Source organism: Chrysemys picta, chromosome 9, assembly GCF_011386835.1.
Source record: "Chrysemys picta bellii isolate R12L10 chromosome 9, ASM1138683v2, whole genome shotgun sequence".
NCBI classification, from domain to species: Eukaryota; Metazoa; Chordata; order Testudines; family Emydidae; genus Chrysemys; species Chrysemys picta.
The window spans coordinates 58310211-58327882 of NC_088799.1; the positions used below are offsets into that span (position 1 = coordinate 58310211).

Consider the following 17672-nt stretch of genomic DNA (forward strand, 5'->3'; position numbering starts at 1 on the left):
AACCAGCAAAAAGAATCATTCCTTGGGGGCAGGCAGAGAGCTCTGCAGAGCAGCGTGAGGCCCCCTGCCCACTTTCCTGTGTCTCACAGTGCCATCAATTAGCTCAAAAGAGCCGAGACTAGGAATAAGCAACCTTCTAGTGGAGGTCAACTGACACAGCTCTCTCCTTCCCTTCCCAGTGCCTACAGTACCCCAGGTTTTTAGAAGCAGTGATAACTGTGGCACTCATTGAAGCCATAGTGCCCCAGGGTGCTAAGTGTTCTCAAGCTCTGCAGAACATAGATTACTTGTCCAACGCCACCTTTAATCTTTACTTTCTGAAACGGACACTCGGCTCGGCAGCACAGCTTGTTCAATGCTGTAACGTCCCAAAACACTTTGCAGGGCAGACCACCAATTTCAAAGAATGTGAGGATTTTGAGGGAGGTAGCCCCAAGCATGACTAAGCAGCTATTGCCACAGGTGGAACAGTGGTGCTAGCTAATAAAGTCTCTGTCTGTAGGAAGCTTTCCTGGCCAGAGGGTTTGGTGACCACCCTGGGGTTACCTACCTTCCCCTAGAAAGTAGGCTTGAAAGGACTAGATTTTTATTGGTAAATGTCACTAAACGTCAGTTTCACCCTACACACACAAACTGACGCATCCATCAAAAATCATCAAAATTTCCAGATCGGCAAAGTAAGAAAAATGCTGCTTGAAAACTTAGAGTTTGATTTAAGGATATTTACCTTGTATATATTGTCAATTTATCTTTTCGAATTTCAACACTGACTGTCATTAAGTCACTGACCCTGACCCCCGATTTCCTGTAACTGTGAAAATTTAAATGGATAAAAATAAAAAAATGTTTAAACCCCATAATTTTGCGCAATTTTGAAAATATAGTTACAAATTGGAAAAAATGAAAATTATTCATTGAAATTATAAAACAATGAAACTCGAATTCTGCCAAGCCTAGTTAAGAGAGACGGAGATTGCGCTGCCCAAACAGGCACTGCTATAATCATTCTCCCAAGCTTTTTGAAGACTAAGAAAGAGCAAACAGTGACCCAATGAGAGACTAATAAAGAGCAGCTTGGGGATTCCAGAAAAGGCATTAAAATCTTTCCAGGGGAAGAGCAACCCTGTCTGGCTTACATCCTGCCAGGGTAACCCCAACTAGACCCCACGACCATGATCTAGCCTGGGAGCGACACAGGCCTCCTGTCGTCTCCCCTGTACATCTCGCTGTGCGTTAACAGGAGCTATAGAGACCAGAGGAGGGTACCTTGCTCCTGGTGCTTTCCCTGACCAGTGAGCATCCCTTTTAGGTTAGCTGGAATGAGTCCTGGCCAATTAGCTCTCATTCACGTCCCAGCCACTGAGAAAGCAAGGAGGCTGATGAATCTAGGTTTAATGATGAGGACACCTACAGCTCAGCAGCATCTCTCCGTAGACAGCCTCTCATGGTTTCCCCTACAAGTTGCAGACATATATGGCACAGGGGAGGGGAGACAGACTGAAACCCTGGGCCTTGGCAAGAACAACTCACGGGAGAGAACCCGCACACCCACCTGGTATTTTCCAAGAGGAGTGACCTGTGGCTCATCTTACTATGTGTGAGTAACGTGACCATCCCAAATTCAGGTTAATGCAAACTTTACTCCATACTACACCACCACTGCCTCGTCTATATATCTATCTCCAGACACACAAATAAATACTATCCTTTATTATAACAAATTCTTTGTTGTACAGTAGTGGAGTTTAGTTACATCAAATCAAATGCAATGTGGTGATATTAAAATCTGATTTTACAACTACATTACATTTGCAACTAAGTCATTTTTTGTCCTTGCCTTATTCCTTTTGCTAGGGAGAAAGGAGGATGGGGTTAAATTTAAAAACAAAACAAAACAAACAAGACACCAAAAAGAAAACATTGCACATGGTACCTTGCAAGCATTTCTGTATTTCACAGGCTTGTTTCTGGCAGGGATCCTTCTGGGGCATATCCACAGAACTAGAATGATAGGAAAATGTTACTATACAAACAGTGGGGTTTGGGCAAGGCACTGCCTAAGACTTAGACCCTAGGGAGCTCACATTTTCCCTGCTCATATACCCTCCTCACAATGGACAATTGGATGGGTCCCCATTCAAAGCCAGTCTCATGCTGCTTTAGGGTCACTGTGAGACACACAAAGAATCCCTTATCCCCACAAGTTGACCACAGAGCCTTCCCCCCTTTCCTGTCCTCTATTGGCCCAGGGAGCAACAATGCTTTAAACACCCTAGGATATCACTGGGGACAGCTAAAGTTAGGCAAGGAATGAAAAGTGGATGATGGGTATCTTGAAGGGTTCATCTTGTAAAACCCTGAAGATCTCTTCCTGGTCAAATCTAGTTCTTTTTCCATTTGGCAATTAGTGAACTCTCACCCACGCTGAATCTGAAGGATGCTTAAATGAACATGGTTGTTTTAGTTTAACAGTTCAATTCAGGTAGAGCTTATTATGCTCAAATATATTTTGATGTACCAACACTGCTGGGGGGGAGCGGCGCTGCTAGGGAAACAGCATTTGTCATAGAACTGCCTCTGGAGAGGAATTTATAAATAAAAGCATATTTCTGTGGTCCTAAAAAAGGATTACTTTTTTTAAGAAAACGTCTTGGCGATCAGTAGATTAAAACCTAGCAAAAAATGCAGCAGATGAGCCTATCAGACTCAAACCTTTTTAAGATAGGGTTTTTGACACACAATTTGACCTATCGTCATGACACTTTGAGATCAAAAGGAAAGCAGAGGTGGATGGGTTTAGTAGTTGGATGGAAGACTCCAAAGAAAATGCAGATGCTGCAGGAAGTGGCGTTGGGGCATCATTCTTCCCTCTGAGCCACCATTAAGCCAAAGTTCCCACACAGTGCTAGGAGATGCTGATGTACTGTCTTGTGGATAGGATATGAAACAGACATTCTGACCATTCATGGTCATTTACAATCCCATGGCACCTTTCAAAACAGATGGGGTATTAGCCCCAGTATCCTGGCCAAACTCCAGTCAGGGAAATTACATTCTGCCTACCTAAAACTGCCCCTTGTAGTTTCAATTGGACATGACACTCTTCTTCACTGCCTGTCCTAAACTCTTGTGTGGTGCTGCTGTGTGCTGTTAAACAGCTGCCACCTCCCACCTCTGAGGTGGGAGAATCATATATTGTACAAAACAAACAGGGACATCTTCCTAGAGGCACCGCTCCTGAAAGACAAAAATTCATATTAAAGGACCACTACAAATAGTTAAAGAAGAGTAAGAAAGAGAGGAAATGGTGACACTTACCAGGTTAATCACCGGGCATGAGTCTAAGCAGCAGCTCCTCAACTCCCCCGATCTGTAAATTACAAGGAAAAGTTCAGTACACCTAAACCACTGTGGAAAAGAGCTAATATACCTCAATAATAATAATATTTCTTTGCCCTTCTACAGCACCTTTCCTCAGTGATCTCAAATCACTTCACAAACATGAATGACTCAGGTTTGCCACCAGCCTTACCATTAGGTGGTGCTGTATCTCCCAAATGCGAGAGTTACTATCCCTGTACTGCTCGCCCTCGGAAAGCTGCCACATGTGAGGCAGTTGCGATGGGGGAAGTTGGCTGGGTCGCAGTGCCTCACCCAGGGGGACCCGAACTCGTTGAATCCGGGCCCTCAGGGTACCTGCCTCCTAGGGGAAAGTACACAAGAGAAGAATAGTCAGTTATTAGCAGTGCAGTAAAGACGTCCACAATGTCAGAACTATGATCACTGAGAAGCTTGAAAGTCACTTGCCTCTTCCACAGCCACGAGCCATGTTTTACGGCGTTCATCACAGTAGACGCCTACCCGTCGCACCCACAGATGGATGGGCGGAGCACCGGCGTCCCCTCCTTCTGCCATTCCCTCAACCATTTGTTATGACACTCCCACTAGGCATGCAGCATCAACACACAGGACACACGCATGTTTCCCCTCAGCTCTGAACAAATTCATGGAGCAAACTGTTAGGCCTGAAAACTACCTGGTTTCAACGGCGCCATCGTGTGCTCACAAAAAGAGTTACTAGCAATATACCCAAAAGTCAATTCAGGAAACTAACAAGATACCCAAATGTCATGAGATGCTCATACTTTGTAGCATATGTGGCTGTATATAGCTTGTAAGGCATTTTGGGATCCTTTGGGGTGAAAGCGCTATATAACCATCATTACACCCCTTTACAATCGGCGTTACTTATTCCATTAAGCTTTGTGCAAACAATACATTATTTTACAAAGTGCCTTTAAACAAGAGTCCAGAGCCAATGATGCTCATGCTCCCAAAAGGCAGGACTGGTAACCAACAAGAGGTGAAAATAGCTTAGAAAGAACCAAAGTCATTCCAGAAACAATCCTGCCAATGGCTCTGCAGGTCTGATTATCTCATACTTGGCACTTGCAGTGCTGCCATGCTGAATCATCAGATCTCTTTGAAAGGCTGGGAGAACTGCCCATTCATTTACAAGCTTCTTGTCAATAGCCATTACTACTTTGTGCATTTCAGATTTTAGCTGCTAATTGAAGGGTAACTGATACCAGCGAGGGCAACAGAATGTTAGTCACTGAGGTGGCTTTTTCTATTGGGATTCTTCAAGTTTATCAGCGCTCTGAAGTCTGGCACAAGCTGACCTTAACATAATGAAGGTCAAGAAAACTACACTCCTGAGAGCTACATGAGGTAACCAAAACAGTGTATTCTTCTGAGTGCCTGTTCATGTCCATTCCAATCAGGTGTGCACGCATGCACATGCATGGTAGTCAGAAGATTTTCCCATAGCAGCATCTGTTGGGTCGGTCTGGGTGCCCCCTGGAGTTGCGCCTTTAGGACATTCAAATATAGAGCCCTGCCCACCCACCACCCCCTCAGTTCCTTCTTATCGCCAGTAACGATTAGCTGGAACTTTCCTATGCTCTTGTCTTGGCAAGTGCATTTAGCAGTCTATATACATAGTTTTCATTAGCTCTGTAGTGTTAATTAAATAGTCAGCAGCCCTTAGTGTTACATTGTTTTCTTTCCCCTCCTACACTCTCTCGATGCCAGGGCATGCCCGGGTCTCCAGGCTTCAAAGCCTGCGAAGTCTGCGGCACATGTATGCCCAGAAGCGATCCTCACACTTCGTGTTTGAAGCGTTTAGGAGAGAACCATCAGAAGGATCGTTGCACCATCTGCAAGACCTTTCGGCCCAGGGCATTAAAGGATAGAGATCAGCACCTGAAGGTCCTGTTAATGGAGGCTGCACTCCGCCCCCAGTGTGACCCCAAGTCGACTGACCCTGTGCCGAGTTCCTCGGTGCGGAGAGCTCTGGCACCGTCAGCACAAGCACCAGTGCTGAGTAAGGACAAGTACTCACGGTACCATCCCGGCTCCATTCATGGTTCACATGCCACACGCACACACTGTTCTCAATCGCCAGTACCACAGAAGAAGAGGCCAAAGAGCGGTCGTTCTCCCCGTTAGGCCTAAGGAGCCAGCCATTGTGAGACCCGAGCTGGGCCACACTACTTCTGCTCCACCACCGGTGACAGTTGCATCGACTCCTGCCCACATGGAAGGGCAGTTGAGTCTGGACCCTCCTCGTTCACCGAGGCCAAGACAGGGAGCTGCACCTCCCTTCAACTCCAGAGGCATTCGAGGCAGCCCAAGAATTGCTTCATCTCACGGCACCGTTCTCCCCTCCTAGACTGGACACGTCACCGGCACTGGTCGCTCCCCGAGCACCTTCAAGGGGAAAGCCCGCCATGATGTCCCATCGATCTCCAACCCTGGCGTGCCCCACTCCCGGGCACCAGAACAGACCCAGCAGCTGTGCCAGTCCCCGAGTCCTCGGCATGAACGGTTGGCTCCTAGAAATACCGCTCCTCCGTGGTCCTCTTTTTCAGACACCTCAGAGTTGGACTGCTATCGGTCCCATAGGAGTGTCAACACAGGACCGGCACCCTTACCTGGCACCGTGGCCCGTGCAATGGCAGCCCCCGGAGCAATGGCCCTTTTGGACTCCCTGGGCTTTTCATCAAAGCCAAGTTCAGAGCCAAGGGTCACATCCCAGGGCAACATCGGTGGCCTCAGCCATGTTTGTACCCCCACCAGCACCATTGGCATTGGCAGGATCAGGGATAGCTGCATTGCCACCCGGTACTACCATCCCATCGCCTCCAGCACCAGTGCAGCCTGCACCAGCCCCAGTTGTTTTGGCTCCGACATCTCCAACACTGACAAGGGCTCCGGCACCGATGACAGCCTCGGCACCAATTACACTTTCAGCACCGGCGTCGGTGTATGCAGTCTTGACACCGAGGGACAAGACCCCATCCGAGTCGGCACTGGCCCAAGAAATCCAGGTGCCGCAGGACCCTTTGGGTGAAGAAGGAAGGGAGCAGCCATCCCTTACGGGGGGTCTCTTCCTCATCCTCACCGGACAAGGCGCTGGGCGGGCCTGGCTACAGCCCCAGCCCTGGAGAACAGCTGGGTTCTACAGCAATTGCTGTGGCAGGTTGCCCAGGGTATTCAGGTGGGGGAGGTAGTGGAGGACGCAGATCCAATGGTAGACATCCTTGCTCCCTCCAGACCTGCACGTATCGCCTTGCCTCTTATAAAGATCATCTCTGACACCACAAAAACTTTGTGGCAGACCCCAGCCTCATTGCCCCCTACAGCTAAGCACAACGAAAGGCGCTACTTTGTGCCATCCAGGTGCTACGAGCATTTGTATGTTCATCCCCCACCTGACTCTCTCTCTATTGATGCTGCCAACCAACGTGAACACCAGGGCTTCCACGGATCCTCCCCAAAGAATCGGGAGGCAAAACGACTCAACTTTTACGAGAGAAAGGTCTATTCCACTGGCAGATTGCAGCTCCAAATCTCTAATCAGCAGGCCATTGTCAGCAGGTACTGCTACAACACATGTGGGGCAATGGCAAAATTTGCAGAGCTGATACCGCAGGACTCCCGCACCGAGTTTTCAGTCCTGGTGGGGAGGGGGGGGGGGAAGCTCATTTCGCGAGCTTCGCTACAAGCTGCACTGGACGGAACGGATACAGCTACGGGCATAGCCATGACAAGGGGCTCCTGGCTCCACGTCTCGGGCCTGCCATATGAGATCCAATAGACTATTCAGGACCTCCCATTCGAGGATTCGGCTCTCTTTTCTGAGAAAACAGACAAAAGGCTGCATAGCCAAAAGCACTCGAGAACCACTCTCAAATCATTGGGCCTCCATACTCCCGCTATGTAGCAGAAGCATTTTAGACCACAACCTTCCCTGCGCTTCTACCAGCAGAACCATCAGGATGGTTCCCAGAGGAGGAACAGGAGTGGAGGGAAAAGGCCACACTTGTCATCAGGCCAGAGCTCTGGCCAATCCAAGCCACCTTTTGGCCCTAAACAGGCCTTTTGAAGTGCAGTCGAGGATGGCGCACCAGAACAAAAACTGAATCTACCCCGCCTTACCTTTTTGTCCTGACTGTCCCCTTTCTACTGTGCTTGGTCCCTTATCACTTCACGGCTGAGTGTTCCGCACAGTATAGAGGGGATATTCCATCCCATTCTGTACCCTCCCACCATCCTTCAATGTCCCTCTTCGGGGACCTCTCTCACGAGCAACTCCATATACAGGAGGTGCACTCGCGCCTTTTGCTGGGGGCAGTGGAAGAGGTTCCTCAGGAACAAAAGGGCAATGGTTTCTATTCTCGGTATTTCCTAGTACTGATAACCAAAGGCAGGCTCAGGCCCAGGCCCATCCTAGACCTGCGAGAACTCAAAAAGTTTGCGAAGAAGCTCGAGTTCCACATGGTCTCTTTGGCCTCCATCATCCATTCATTAGATCCAGGAGACTGGTATGCCACCCTCAACTTGAAGAATGCATACTTTCACATAATAATAACTCAGTCTGACAGAAAATACCTCAGGTTTGTGGTGAACAACACCCACTACCAGTTCACAGTCCTCCCATTCAGCCTGTCAGCCACACCAAGTATTCAGCAAGTGCATGGCAGTCGTGGCCACGTTCCTCCACAGGCGACAGGTACAGGTCAAGGGTCAATCCAGGATTCAAGTAGAAAGGCAGTTTGCCTTCATAAGAGCTTCTTTCGATGAACTGGGCCTGCTACTGAACAAGGGGAAATCAATGCTGTCCCCAGTTCAGCTGATAGAATTTGTAGGGATGGTACTGGACTCGACACACACCAGGGCATTCCTTCCAGATGCGAGATTTCAAGACCGTTTTTCAAGGTCCCAGACAGACAGTGTCCCACCACCACAGCATGGAACTGCCTAAAACTTCTAGGACACATGGCAGCTTGTACCTACATAGTACAGCATGCCAGACTTCGACCTCTTCAATCATGGCTGGCATCAGTGTATCGGCCAGCCCACAACAGTTTGGACAGGATTGTAACCCTGACTTGCCCAGTACTTGACTCCCTCCTGTGGTGGCTCGACCCACAGGTAGTATTTGCAGGGGTCCCTTTCACCAGCCCTCAGCCATCCCTCTCACTAGTGACGGACATGTCAGATTTGGGCTGGGGGGCACATTTGGGAGACCTAAGAACCCAAGGCCTCTGGTCTCAGGTGGATCTTGCTCTCTACATCAATGTCAGAGAGCTGTATGTCTGGCATGCCAGACTTTCTGAGCACACCTTGCAGGGAGATGTGTATCAGTCATGACAGACAACACCATGGCGATGTTTTATATCAACAAAAGGGGGTGCATGCTCTTCTCCCATGTGCCAGGAAGCCCTCATGCTGTGGGACTTCTGTGCAGAACACTCGATACACCTGCAAGCATCATACCTCCCTGCAGTACAAAATGAGTTGGCGGACCATCTCAGCAGATCGTTCCACGACCATGAGTGGTCCCTTCGCCCGGACATTTTCCATCAGTGCTGTTTTCCCCAGATGGGCCTGTTCGCCAGGCAACACAACAGGAAGTGTCAGCAGTTTTGCTCCTTCTTGAATCACAGCCCAGGATCCATCACGGACGTGTTCCTCCTCCCATGGGGAGGCCATCTCCTATATGCGTCCCCACCCATCCCTCTCGTTCACAAGGTGCTCCTCAAGATATGGAGGGAAGAAGCTTCGGTGATTCTGATAGCTCCAGCCTGGCCCCGCCAACGCTAGTACACATCACTCCTGAAAATGTCCATGGAAGCGCCAGTCACCTTGCCGCTCTTCCCAGACTTACTAACTTAGGATCATGGTGGTCTCCAACATCCGAACCTAGAGTTGCTGGACTTCATGGTGTGGAAGCTCCATGGAGCTCTCCTGCTCAGACTCGGTTAGATAAGTCCTCCTGGGCAGTAGAAAGCCCTCCACCAGAACTACCTACCTTGCTAAGTGGAAGAGATTTTCAATCTGGTTGGCGCAGCATCATTCACCCCGATGCTCGCCTCTGTGCAATTTATATTAGACTATCTCCTCCATCTCAAGCAGCAGGGGCTGTCCATGTTGTCAATAAGGGTTCACTTGGCCACCATCACTGCCTTTCATCCAGGTGCAGAGGGCCACTCCGTCTTTGCCAAATCTATGGTCAGCCGTTTCCTTAAAGGGGTCGACAGGCTATACCCGCATTTCTGGCAGCATGTCCCGGCTTGGGACCTCAATCTGGTCCTTTCCAGACTCATGGGACCACCCTTTGAACTTTTGGTGACATGCTCCCTGCTCCAACTCTCATACAAGGTAGCATTTCTGGTAGCAATAACCTCAGCCAGGAGGGTGTCTGAGCTCAAGGTCCTGACTTCAGAGCCCCCTTACACTGTGTTCCATAAGGACAAGGTCCAGCTCAGACCTCACCCGGCTTTCCTCCTGAAGGTTGTTTCCCAGTTTCACATCAACCAGGACATCTTCCACCCGGTATTCTATCCTAAGCCGCACTCGAGCAGCAGGCAGGGCCGGCTCCAGGCACCAGCAAAGGAAGCAGGTACCTGGGGTGGCCAATAGAAAGGGGCAGCACTCTGTCCATTATCAGGACGGCACGTCCGGCACTTCAGCGCTCCGTTTTAGTCTTCGGCGGCACTTCTGTGGCAGCTCAATCGGCTTTGGGTTTTGTTTTTTTTTTCCCACCGCTTGTGGTGACAAATAAGCTGGAGCCGGTCCTGGCAGCAGGGAGAAAAGACTTCACTCATTGGATGTCCACAGAGTGCTAGCCTTCTACATCGAGAGAACGTTACCATTCTGAAACTCGGTGCAGTTATTCGTAGCAGTGGCAGACAGAACGAAAGGTCTTCCTGTCTCTTCTCAATGGATTTCGTCATGGATCACGTCCTGCATCCAGGAGTGCTACAACCAGGCAGGAGTACTTGCTCCTTCGATCATTCTACCAGGGCTCAGGCCTCTTCAACAGGATTCCTGGCGCAGGTTCCCACTCAGGAAATCTCCAGAGCGGCGACGTGGTCCTCCATTTACACTTTCACCAGGCACTATGCAATCACCCAACAGGCCAGAGATGATGTGGCCTTTGGAAGAGTGGTGCTCCAATCAGTGGACGACTCCAACCTCACCTCCTGAATCTGGGCTTGAGAGTCATCTGATTGGGAATGGACACGAACATGCACTTGAAGAAGAAAAAAAATGGTTACTCAACTTCTCGTAACTATTGTTCTTCAAGATGTGTTGTTCATATCCATTCCAATACCCACCCTTCTACCCCCGTCGGAGTAGCCGGCAAGAAGATACTGAGGGGGTGGCGCGTCGGCAGGGCTCTATATTAAGCGCCATGAAGGTGTGACTCCAGGGGGTGCCCAGACCGACCCAACAGATGCTGCTAAGGGAAAAATGTTCTGGCTACCATGCACATGTGCATGTACACACACCTGATTGGAATGGACGTGAACAACACACCTCAAAGAACAACAGTTATGAGAAGGTGACTAACCGTTTTTTCTTGGTTCTATCTTAAGAATTAAGAACTAATCAGTGTAAGGTCTACCTGCTATAGACCAGAAGCAATATCCCAGTGAAATACAGTGATCTCATCCAGAAAACTTGTGGATGTACAAGGCAAACATTGCATGCAAGTAATCAAATCTGGGTACAAAAACAGGAGGAGAGTTCAGGGAGAGAAAAAAATTATTACTTGCCTCAGTGCAATGTACATAGGGAAAATACACTCCCTTGCTATCCTATACACCTCGGACATACCAAATAATCAATTGGAACACTGGCACTTCAAGGAAATCAGCACTGAAGTCATTCAACACAAGGCTTTCTGGAACGATCCGTAAAGGATAAGGTGACATTTCTATTGCACCATTCATTCTGGAAGATCCCAAAGTGCTTTACAGACTTGAATTGATTCTCAACTATACATAGGAGTCACTTTATCCAACACCGATATGTGGAAACCATCACTGTACACCTTAAGTGAGCGGAATGTAATTACCCAAGTTGGAATTTGGCCAGGATACTGCCCTACTCCATGGACTCCATAATGATCACGAATGCTCAAGATCTTGATTTTATATGTCATTTGAAAGACAGAACTTCCAATAGCACAGTTCCCCCCAACACCACGTTGGGGCATCAGTTCAGTTCCGCACTGGCTGACACCTATTGGATCACCAATTCTACTTCCTAGAGCACCTAGGTTTTCCTTAGTGGTCTATCATCCAAGTACTGACCCAGTTTGATCTTGTTTAGCTAAATCTAACAGGATCACAGCACAGGGTGGTGTGACTAACATCTCCCGCAAAGTCTACAAATACTATTAGATTATGGTTGGATTAGAAAAATACAGATGTATATTTATTTGGTATGAATGTGGTGCTAGTGAAAGGTACAGCATGGGCAGCAGCTGTGCAAGTTTCCATTTTAGTCTGGGAGTGTAATGTAGTAAAATCTCATTCTGTGGGCAAGTTAGTGACAGCGAAGTGCCAGTTGATTCATAAAAATCTACAGAATCATAATTTCAATGGTATCATCCTCTGCGACAGGCAGGAACTTGCATCTTTCTCCCCCCAGCTCCAGGTCCTCCGGTCGGTGGAAATTTTGATAACAGGGTAATGTTGGAAATGGGTTGAGATGGGTATCACTCGAAAGCCCTTTCTCTGACAAACATAATGGTATTCAACATGACAAACCAAGAACAATTATATTTGAGAAAATGCTTAAAAATCAACTTTAATTATACTTCAACTCAGGAATGCAATGCATACATAAAAAAGACATTGATCTTTGGTAATCCTAGAGAAGTTAGCCTTGACTTGCAGGATTGAAAACATTTATTCAGCAAAATCACCATCCAGGTCATCTCGGTCTAGGGCACCATTGCTAGACATGCTGTCACACTGATCCTTGTCCATGCCACTCTCGCACCTCTCCATACAAGACAGGCTGATGGCCAAACATTTACAGGGTGAGCATCTGATTAGCTGAAGGATTAATTCAGGAGTATATGGTATTTCACACATAACAAGACCCATCCATGTCCGATAGGGAGAATTATTTTGGATGTGTTCAATCATCCTGGAGCCATTCCATTGCTTGATAATTTGCCCTTGTGTTAGCAGGTATAAATGCACCCCTTGTCAGTGGCAATTTTTCTCCATTTGTCTGCTTCTTGGAAAACATCCATCTATGTAGCTCTGCGAGTGTTGTCATGTTGGTCTTAAAATGATAAACTCAGCATATGAACGTCTCTAGTGCATTTATGACCTCATTAGTGACTGTCTCAGCCGTTCTGAGTACCTTAAGAGTGAGGAAAGTCTTTGGAGGTTGAATCAAATGCCTTCCAGTAAGATAATTTGGTCTTTCCAGTCAACCTTCCATTGTGACATTGGAGAAGTTGTGGAGTCAATTATTTTGTATTGGACAATTGTAATACCATGGAGTCTCTTCTGCCTGGTAATATTTTTCATTGCTTTCTCTGCATACGTGTCAAATGCAAGATGGACTTCGTAATACATCCAGTATTTTCTCTGTAGCCTCATAATGAAGTGTTCAGCCAAATCGTGGCAGGTATTAACAGTTTCTGGTTTGTTGAGAGCATATACCTCAACCATAGCATCTATGATTGCTATGCTGAAAGGTCTCTGCTGGTATAAGGTCCTGGCCAAATTGTTAATAGGTGGTGGCTTAGGAACACAATGGAAGATGTGCATTAGTTTGCTTTTTGCCTGGTACATATGCATTGTTCTATCACATTAAAACATCAATTGTGGTACCACTGAGAACTATTACATTTCCGAAGTCTCACATGCCAATATCATTTTGAGATCTGGACACAACCAGGAGAAGTGCAAACAGTGTCCTATGTGGTTAACTCAGTCATCATCCCTGCCACCTTCACTCTGACTTTATCTCATATATAAAAGAGCACACCTTTAGTCTGTTCTTCTTGACTGGAGCCCATAGATTGAAAGAGCCTGGGATAATTCTTTGGGTTTTAAAGGTTTCATACAAATCATGACCAAAAGTATGCATTTGACTGACATCTTCAGCTATCTCATCACTGAAGACTGCTTTTATCATAATATTAATGAGCTCCGGCCCAAACAGGTTGCCATCCTGGGGGATGGGGGCGGGAGGGACAGCTCAGTGGTTTGAACGTTGGCCTGCTAAACCCAGGGTTGTGAGTTCAATCCTTGAGGGGGCCACTTAGGGATCTGCGGCAAAATCAGTACTTGGTCCTGCTAGTGAAGGCAGGGGGCTGGACTCGATGACCTTTCAAGGTCCCTTCCAATTCTAAGAGATAGGATATCTCCATTTTTTATTATTATTATTATTTTTTAAATTGCCCCGTCTTGGCATTTAACTGCACCTAATTAATTTAGATGGTGCTTGTTTTTTTCTGGGGAAGTCATCCCAGCTATGCCAAATGTTTCATTCAAAACTTGATGGATGGAGTTCTGGATTTGTCAGGAAAAACTGTGAAAGAGCCTTTGGATACTGTGTTATGCCCACTCTACCCCCCTTCACTTTCCTTGCTCTGTTTTTATGTTCTAGGGCTTCATCTGAACCAAGTGCACAGAAGGGAGCTGACGGCCTTTTAACAACCCAATTTCCTTTTCAAAATTCCTCCATTTTTCTACACCTCTTATTTCAGGGAGGTACCAGGCAATCATCACAGTATAGCTGGTTAAATCTAAAGCAAAGAAGTATTTAACAAGGTCTTCCAGTGCTGTGAGGTACAAACGTCAATTAGCAGTCCTGACAGATCAAATAAAGAACAGCAAAGACTTGCCCACAGATGGCACTCATCCTGGCATCTTCAACATTTTCCTGGGTGCTTGATGTACTTTCTCTCCAGCCTTATGGGCACACTTCTTATAACCATGTGAGGTGCCACTGAAGCATTGTGTTTAGCCCAGTTCTCCACGGTGGTATTCTCCAAAGATGCAGTTACTACATGGTACTCTATCTCCACACTAATGCCTAAAAATAATCAAGACCAAAGTAAAAACAAGGATTTCGTAATAAATTACTTTGGGATTGTAATTAAATTATATAATGTATGTTATGTAACAATGTGCATACCATTTGCAGATGGATTCCAGTAATTTCTGACTCGATGCTGACATCTTAACCAGTGCCTCATTACAACTCTTTTGGCATAAAAAACAAAGCCGATAATCAATACAACTGAACTGCTTCTTTTTTGCCGATGATGGCAAATCAACTCGAAGTACTCCTTCAATTTATAGTAATCTGTAACATCAAAAAAATTAATCAGGTATCCAGTTCTGGCATTAACTGATGACACAGCACTGTCAGTCAAGGGCCATGATTTAGCTTTGTGAGGGCTGCATGTTTGACATGCCTGTGTTAAAGTATAATTTTTAAAAGTTGACTTTTAAACATTTTCTCTAATGTATAGCTACACAATTGTTCTAGGTTTGTCATGTTGGGTACCCTTGTGTTTGTGAAAGAAAGGGCTTTCAAATGATATCCAACTTAACCCATTTCTGATGACAATGTATTATCAAAAATTCCACCAACTGGAGGACCTGGAGCGGAGTGGGGTGGGGAGGGAGAGTGAGTCCCCCCCTACCATGCTTCAGAGGGTGACAGCATTGAAATTATGATCCTGTAGATTTTTATGAAATCAAGTGACACCTCCCTTACCTTTCTGTCATTAATTTACCCATAGAATTGCACATGCTTCCAGACTATTTACTGACCCAGAAATGTGCTCCAACTCTGCCCTGAATTCCACAGGTGAATTCAGTCCCCATGGCCCACACAGTCCTGTCCCTCTTGTGTGAGGCTGCCAACAAGATTCCCAGTTAGTGACAGCTTGGTCTTGAGGACATGGAACTGGAGTAAGAAATATCTTTCTTTAAAAACAAAAAAGCTAACGCAGAAGAGAAACATGGATGTGATCTGAAAAAGTAAAGAGCAGGGAGATTCATATCTAAAACCTTGAGAATAACTTGAAGGGAGAAAACATACAAAACTCCTATTCTTGATTATACCGAGAAGGCAATCAAACCGCTTACAGGAAGCGGCAGCAGAAAGGAGACATAAGGTTACTTACTATTTATTTTACAATATAAGAACTGTTCCTTATTTTCTACACAATGTGGTTTGGCCCCATATTGTTCCACACTCTAAACAGAACCATTATTCAGCCTGAAATTTTCAGAATTAAAGAATCTATCATCATTGATCCTATGTCCTAATCAATATGTTTGCAGAGAGGAGTGCAGATGTTCAGCCCATCTCAGTATCAGGCCATTGAAGTTTAAAGGAGTTCTAGGACACCAGTGGCTTTCACGTATAGGCATGAAAATGGTTGGTAGGAGAGCTAGATCGTGTAATAAACATAATTTATTAGCTTTTAAGATTGATTCCTTGTAAATTATTTATTGTAAGATGAAGAAATTGTTCTAGCTGCATCTCAGACAATTGCCAGAGCTACAGTTCATTGAGTGCTAAACAGTCTGTGCCCACGTGAAACATTTTGTAGTTGTTAATTGTACTAAATTGTATTTCAAGAAGGGGGTCAGGTCAGATTTTCAGAAGAGTTCAGCTACCATTTAGGTCCTTTAGTAAGTGGCCAGTTTTTCAAAAGTTTGCAGCATTCTGCACCTCCTATTATTTTCATCAGAATCTGTTTGGTGCTGATTTAAAAATATAGCCATTTCGTTTAGGCGCCTATATGGGAACTAAGCTCATCTGAAAATATAGCCCATCAACCCTAAACCAGCCATACATGAAAAAGCCATGAGTCAGGTGAGCCATCCAGTATTTCAACACATTTAACCACTAATTTAACCACTCAACTCTACCTGGAGTACTTGCATAGAGCAGAGGCCTCTGACAGACAGCTTTCCACTCTGCTCAAATTATTCAGGGATAGAAGAGGTTCATCATTCAGAGAGTTGAGCAGAAGTTAGGAATGGAAGATCTAGGTTTGATGGGATCAGATAAGAGGTAGGCAAATGGGGCACAGAAAGGAAAGAGCAAGGCAGAAATAGGGTACGGTAGCCAAGAAGCAGGAGAGGATGATCACAGGTAGATATAAAAGGGGAGGAGAAATTATGGCATTTGAAGGCAAAATATGTTGCAGATTCACTTGGCATTACTGGCCTCCCCCCATGCAGAACCATCCCCATCAATGCTTTCTGATCACTGTGCAGCCATTTACCAGCCCTTGGCCACCAGACTACTGGAGGGCATGAAGCTGAAGTCACAGTAAGCATGCAATTCAGGTGCAAAAGGGCTTCACAAGGGGATCCAGTGGGGGACAGACCCTCTCAGGGTATAGCTCACTGATGCCCAAAGGCAATTGAACCCCTTCACCGTGAGACTTTAAAATCTACCTTGAAACCTCTGCCAAATTAGAGTCTCCGCCTCCCCGCAAGTGAATGAGCCAGGGCTACGGGCATGGGGGCACTGCATTCCAGGCGTGTCAGATGCAAGCCAGTTGCCCAGTCTTTGCCCACCCCTGTTTTGAGCGAGGTAGGGCATGATCCTCACCCAGCACCCTAGCTGCCAATGGCAAAGCTGCCCCTGACAGGGTACACTGCCCCCATTGTGCCCCGCTATCCCTGGCAGGAGTTATTGGGGGGGGTGCAGCCCCCAATGTCCCCAGGGGCCTGCAAGGCCTCTCCTTAGTCTCCCTCCCTGTTTTTCCCCCATGGGAGTGGGGGGAGCCGATCCCTCTGCACACTGGAGGGCGGGCCCCCACATTCGCCCCCGACTTCCTGTGTTTCACTGAGACATCGGCTGCCTCCTTCCTAGAAATGGCCTAGCCGGGGGGGGGGGGGGGGGGGGGAGAGGGGGCAGCCAGCCCGGCCCCAGCGGGACACATGCAGCTGAGGAGACGCCCTGCCCTGCCCCGCCCCCTCCTAGTGACCTACTTGCAGCCCCCAGCCAGCTAACGGCCATCACCGTGTGCGCTGCTCAAACCCCTCCTCCTGTCCACCCTTCCTCTGTACCTCCTGGGCCCCGGGCGGTTCGGAGACCCAGCGCCAGTGCACACTGCCCCCGCCCGCGGACTCTGCTCTCCGCAGCCCACAGCGAAGGGTTCGAAGCGCCGGAACCGAATTGCCTCAGCTCAAACATGTAGCCCGGCGCTTCCGATATCCTGACCGGAAGTTGAACTGCCCCTAGAGACTGCCATTGGCTGTTGACTTTTCAGGCTGCGCTGGGATTGGCCGCGAAGTGCCGGCTCTTGGGTA

The 17672-nt window shown here is 47.2% G+C and overlaps 2 protein-coding genes across 7 annotated transcripts in view; both read right to left on the reverse strand.

The window, feature by feature from the left end:
* Positions 1 to 17567, reverse strand: part of MTCP1 (mature T cell proliferation 1) — a 32911-nt gene extending 15344 nt beyond the window's left edge. Inside the window, exons 1-5 of one of the 2 annotated variants that reach the window (XR_010590166.1) lie at positions 3808 to 3994; positions 3533 to 3703; positions 3319 to 3370; positions 3064 to 3237; positions 1934 to 2001 (exon numbers count right to left, since the gene is read on the reverse strand). Coding sequence is in view for 1 of the 2 variants with exons in the window: in XM_065556298.1 (XP_065412370.1) it covers positions 3323 to 3370; positions 3533 to 3703; positions 3808 to 3927 (339 nt within the window). In the remaining variant the exon portion in view is untranslated. Of the gene's footprint in view, positions 1 to 1933; positions 2002 to 3063; positions 3238 to 3318; positions 3371 to 3532; positions 3704 to 3807; positions 3995 to 17429 lie in introns of those variants that run through there. The other variant, XM_065556298.1, reaches the window with a different exon arrangement.
* Positions 1 to 17568, reverse strand: part of CMC4 (C-X9-C motif containing 4) — a 32912-nt gene extending 15344 nt beyond the window's left edge. Inside the window, exons 1-6 of one of the 5 annotated variants that reach the window (XM_065556299.1) lie at positions 17430 to 17565; positions 16278 to 16396; positions 15168 to 15369; positions 14524 to 14694; positions 14231 to 14421; positions 1934 to 2001 (exon numbers count right to left, since the gene is read on the reverse strand). In XM_065556299.1, the coding sequence (XP_065412371.1) occupies positions 1934 to 2001; positions 14231 to 14247 (85 nt within the window). In that variant the 5' untranslated portion in view covers positions 14248 to 14421; positions 14524 to 14694; positions 15168 to 15369; positions 16278 to 16396; positions 17430 to 17565. Of the gene's footprint in view, positions 1 to 1933; positions 2002 to 3063; positions 3139 to 14230; positions 14422 to 14523; positions 14695 to 15167; positions 15370 to 16277; positions 16397 to 17429 lie in introns of those variants that run through there. The other 4 variants (XM_065556300.1, XM_065556302.1, XM_065556303.1 and 1 more) reach the window with 4 other exon arrangements.
* Positions 17569 to 17672: the final 104 nt, after the last annotated feature.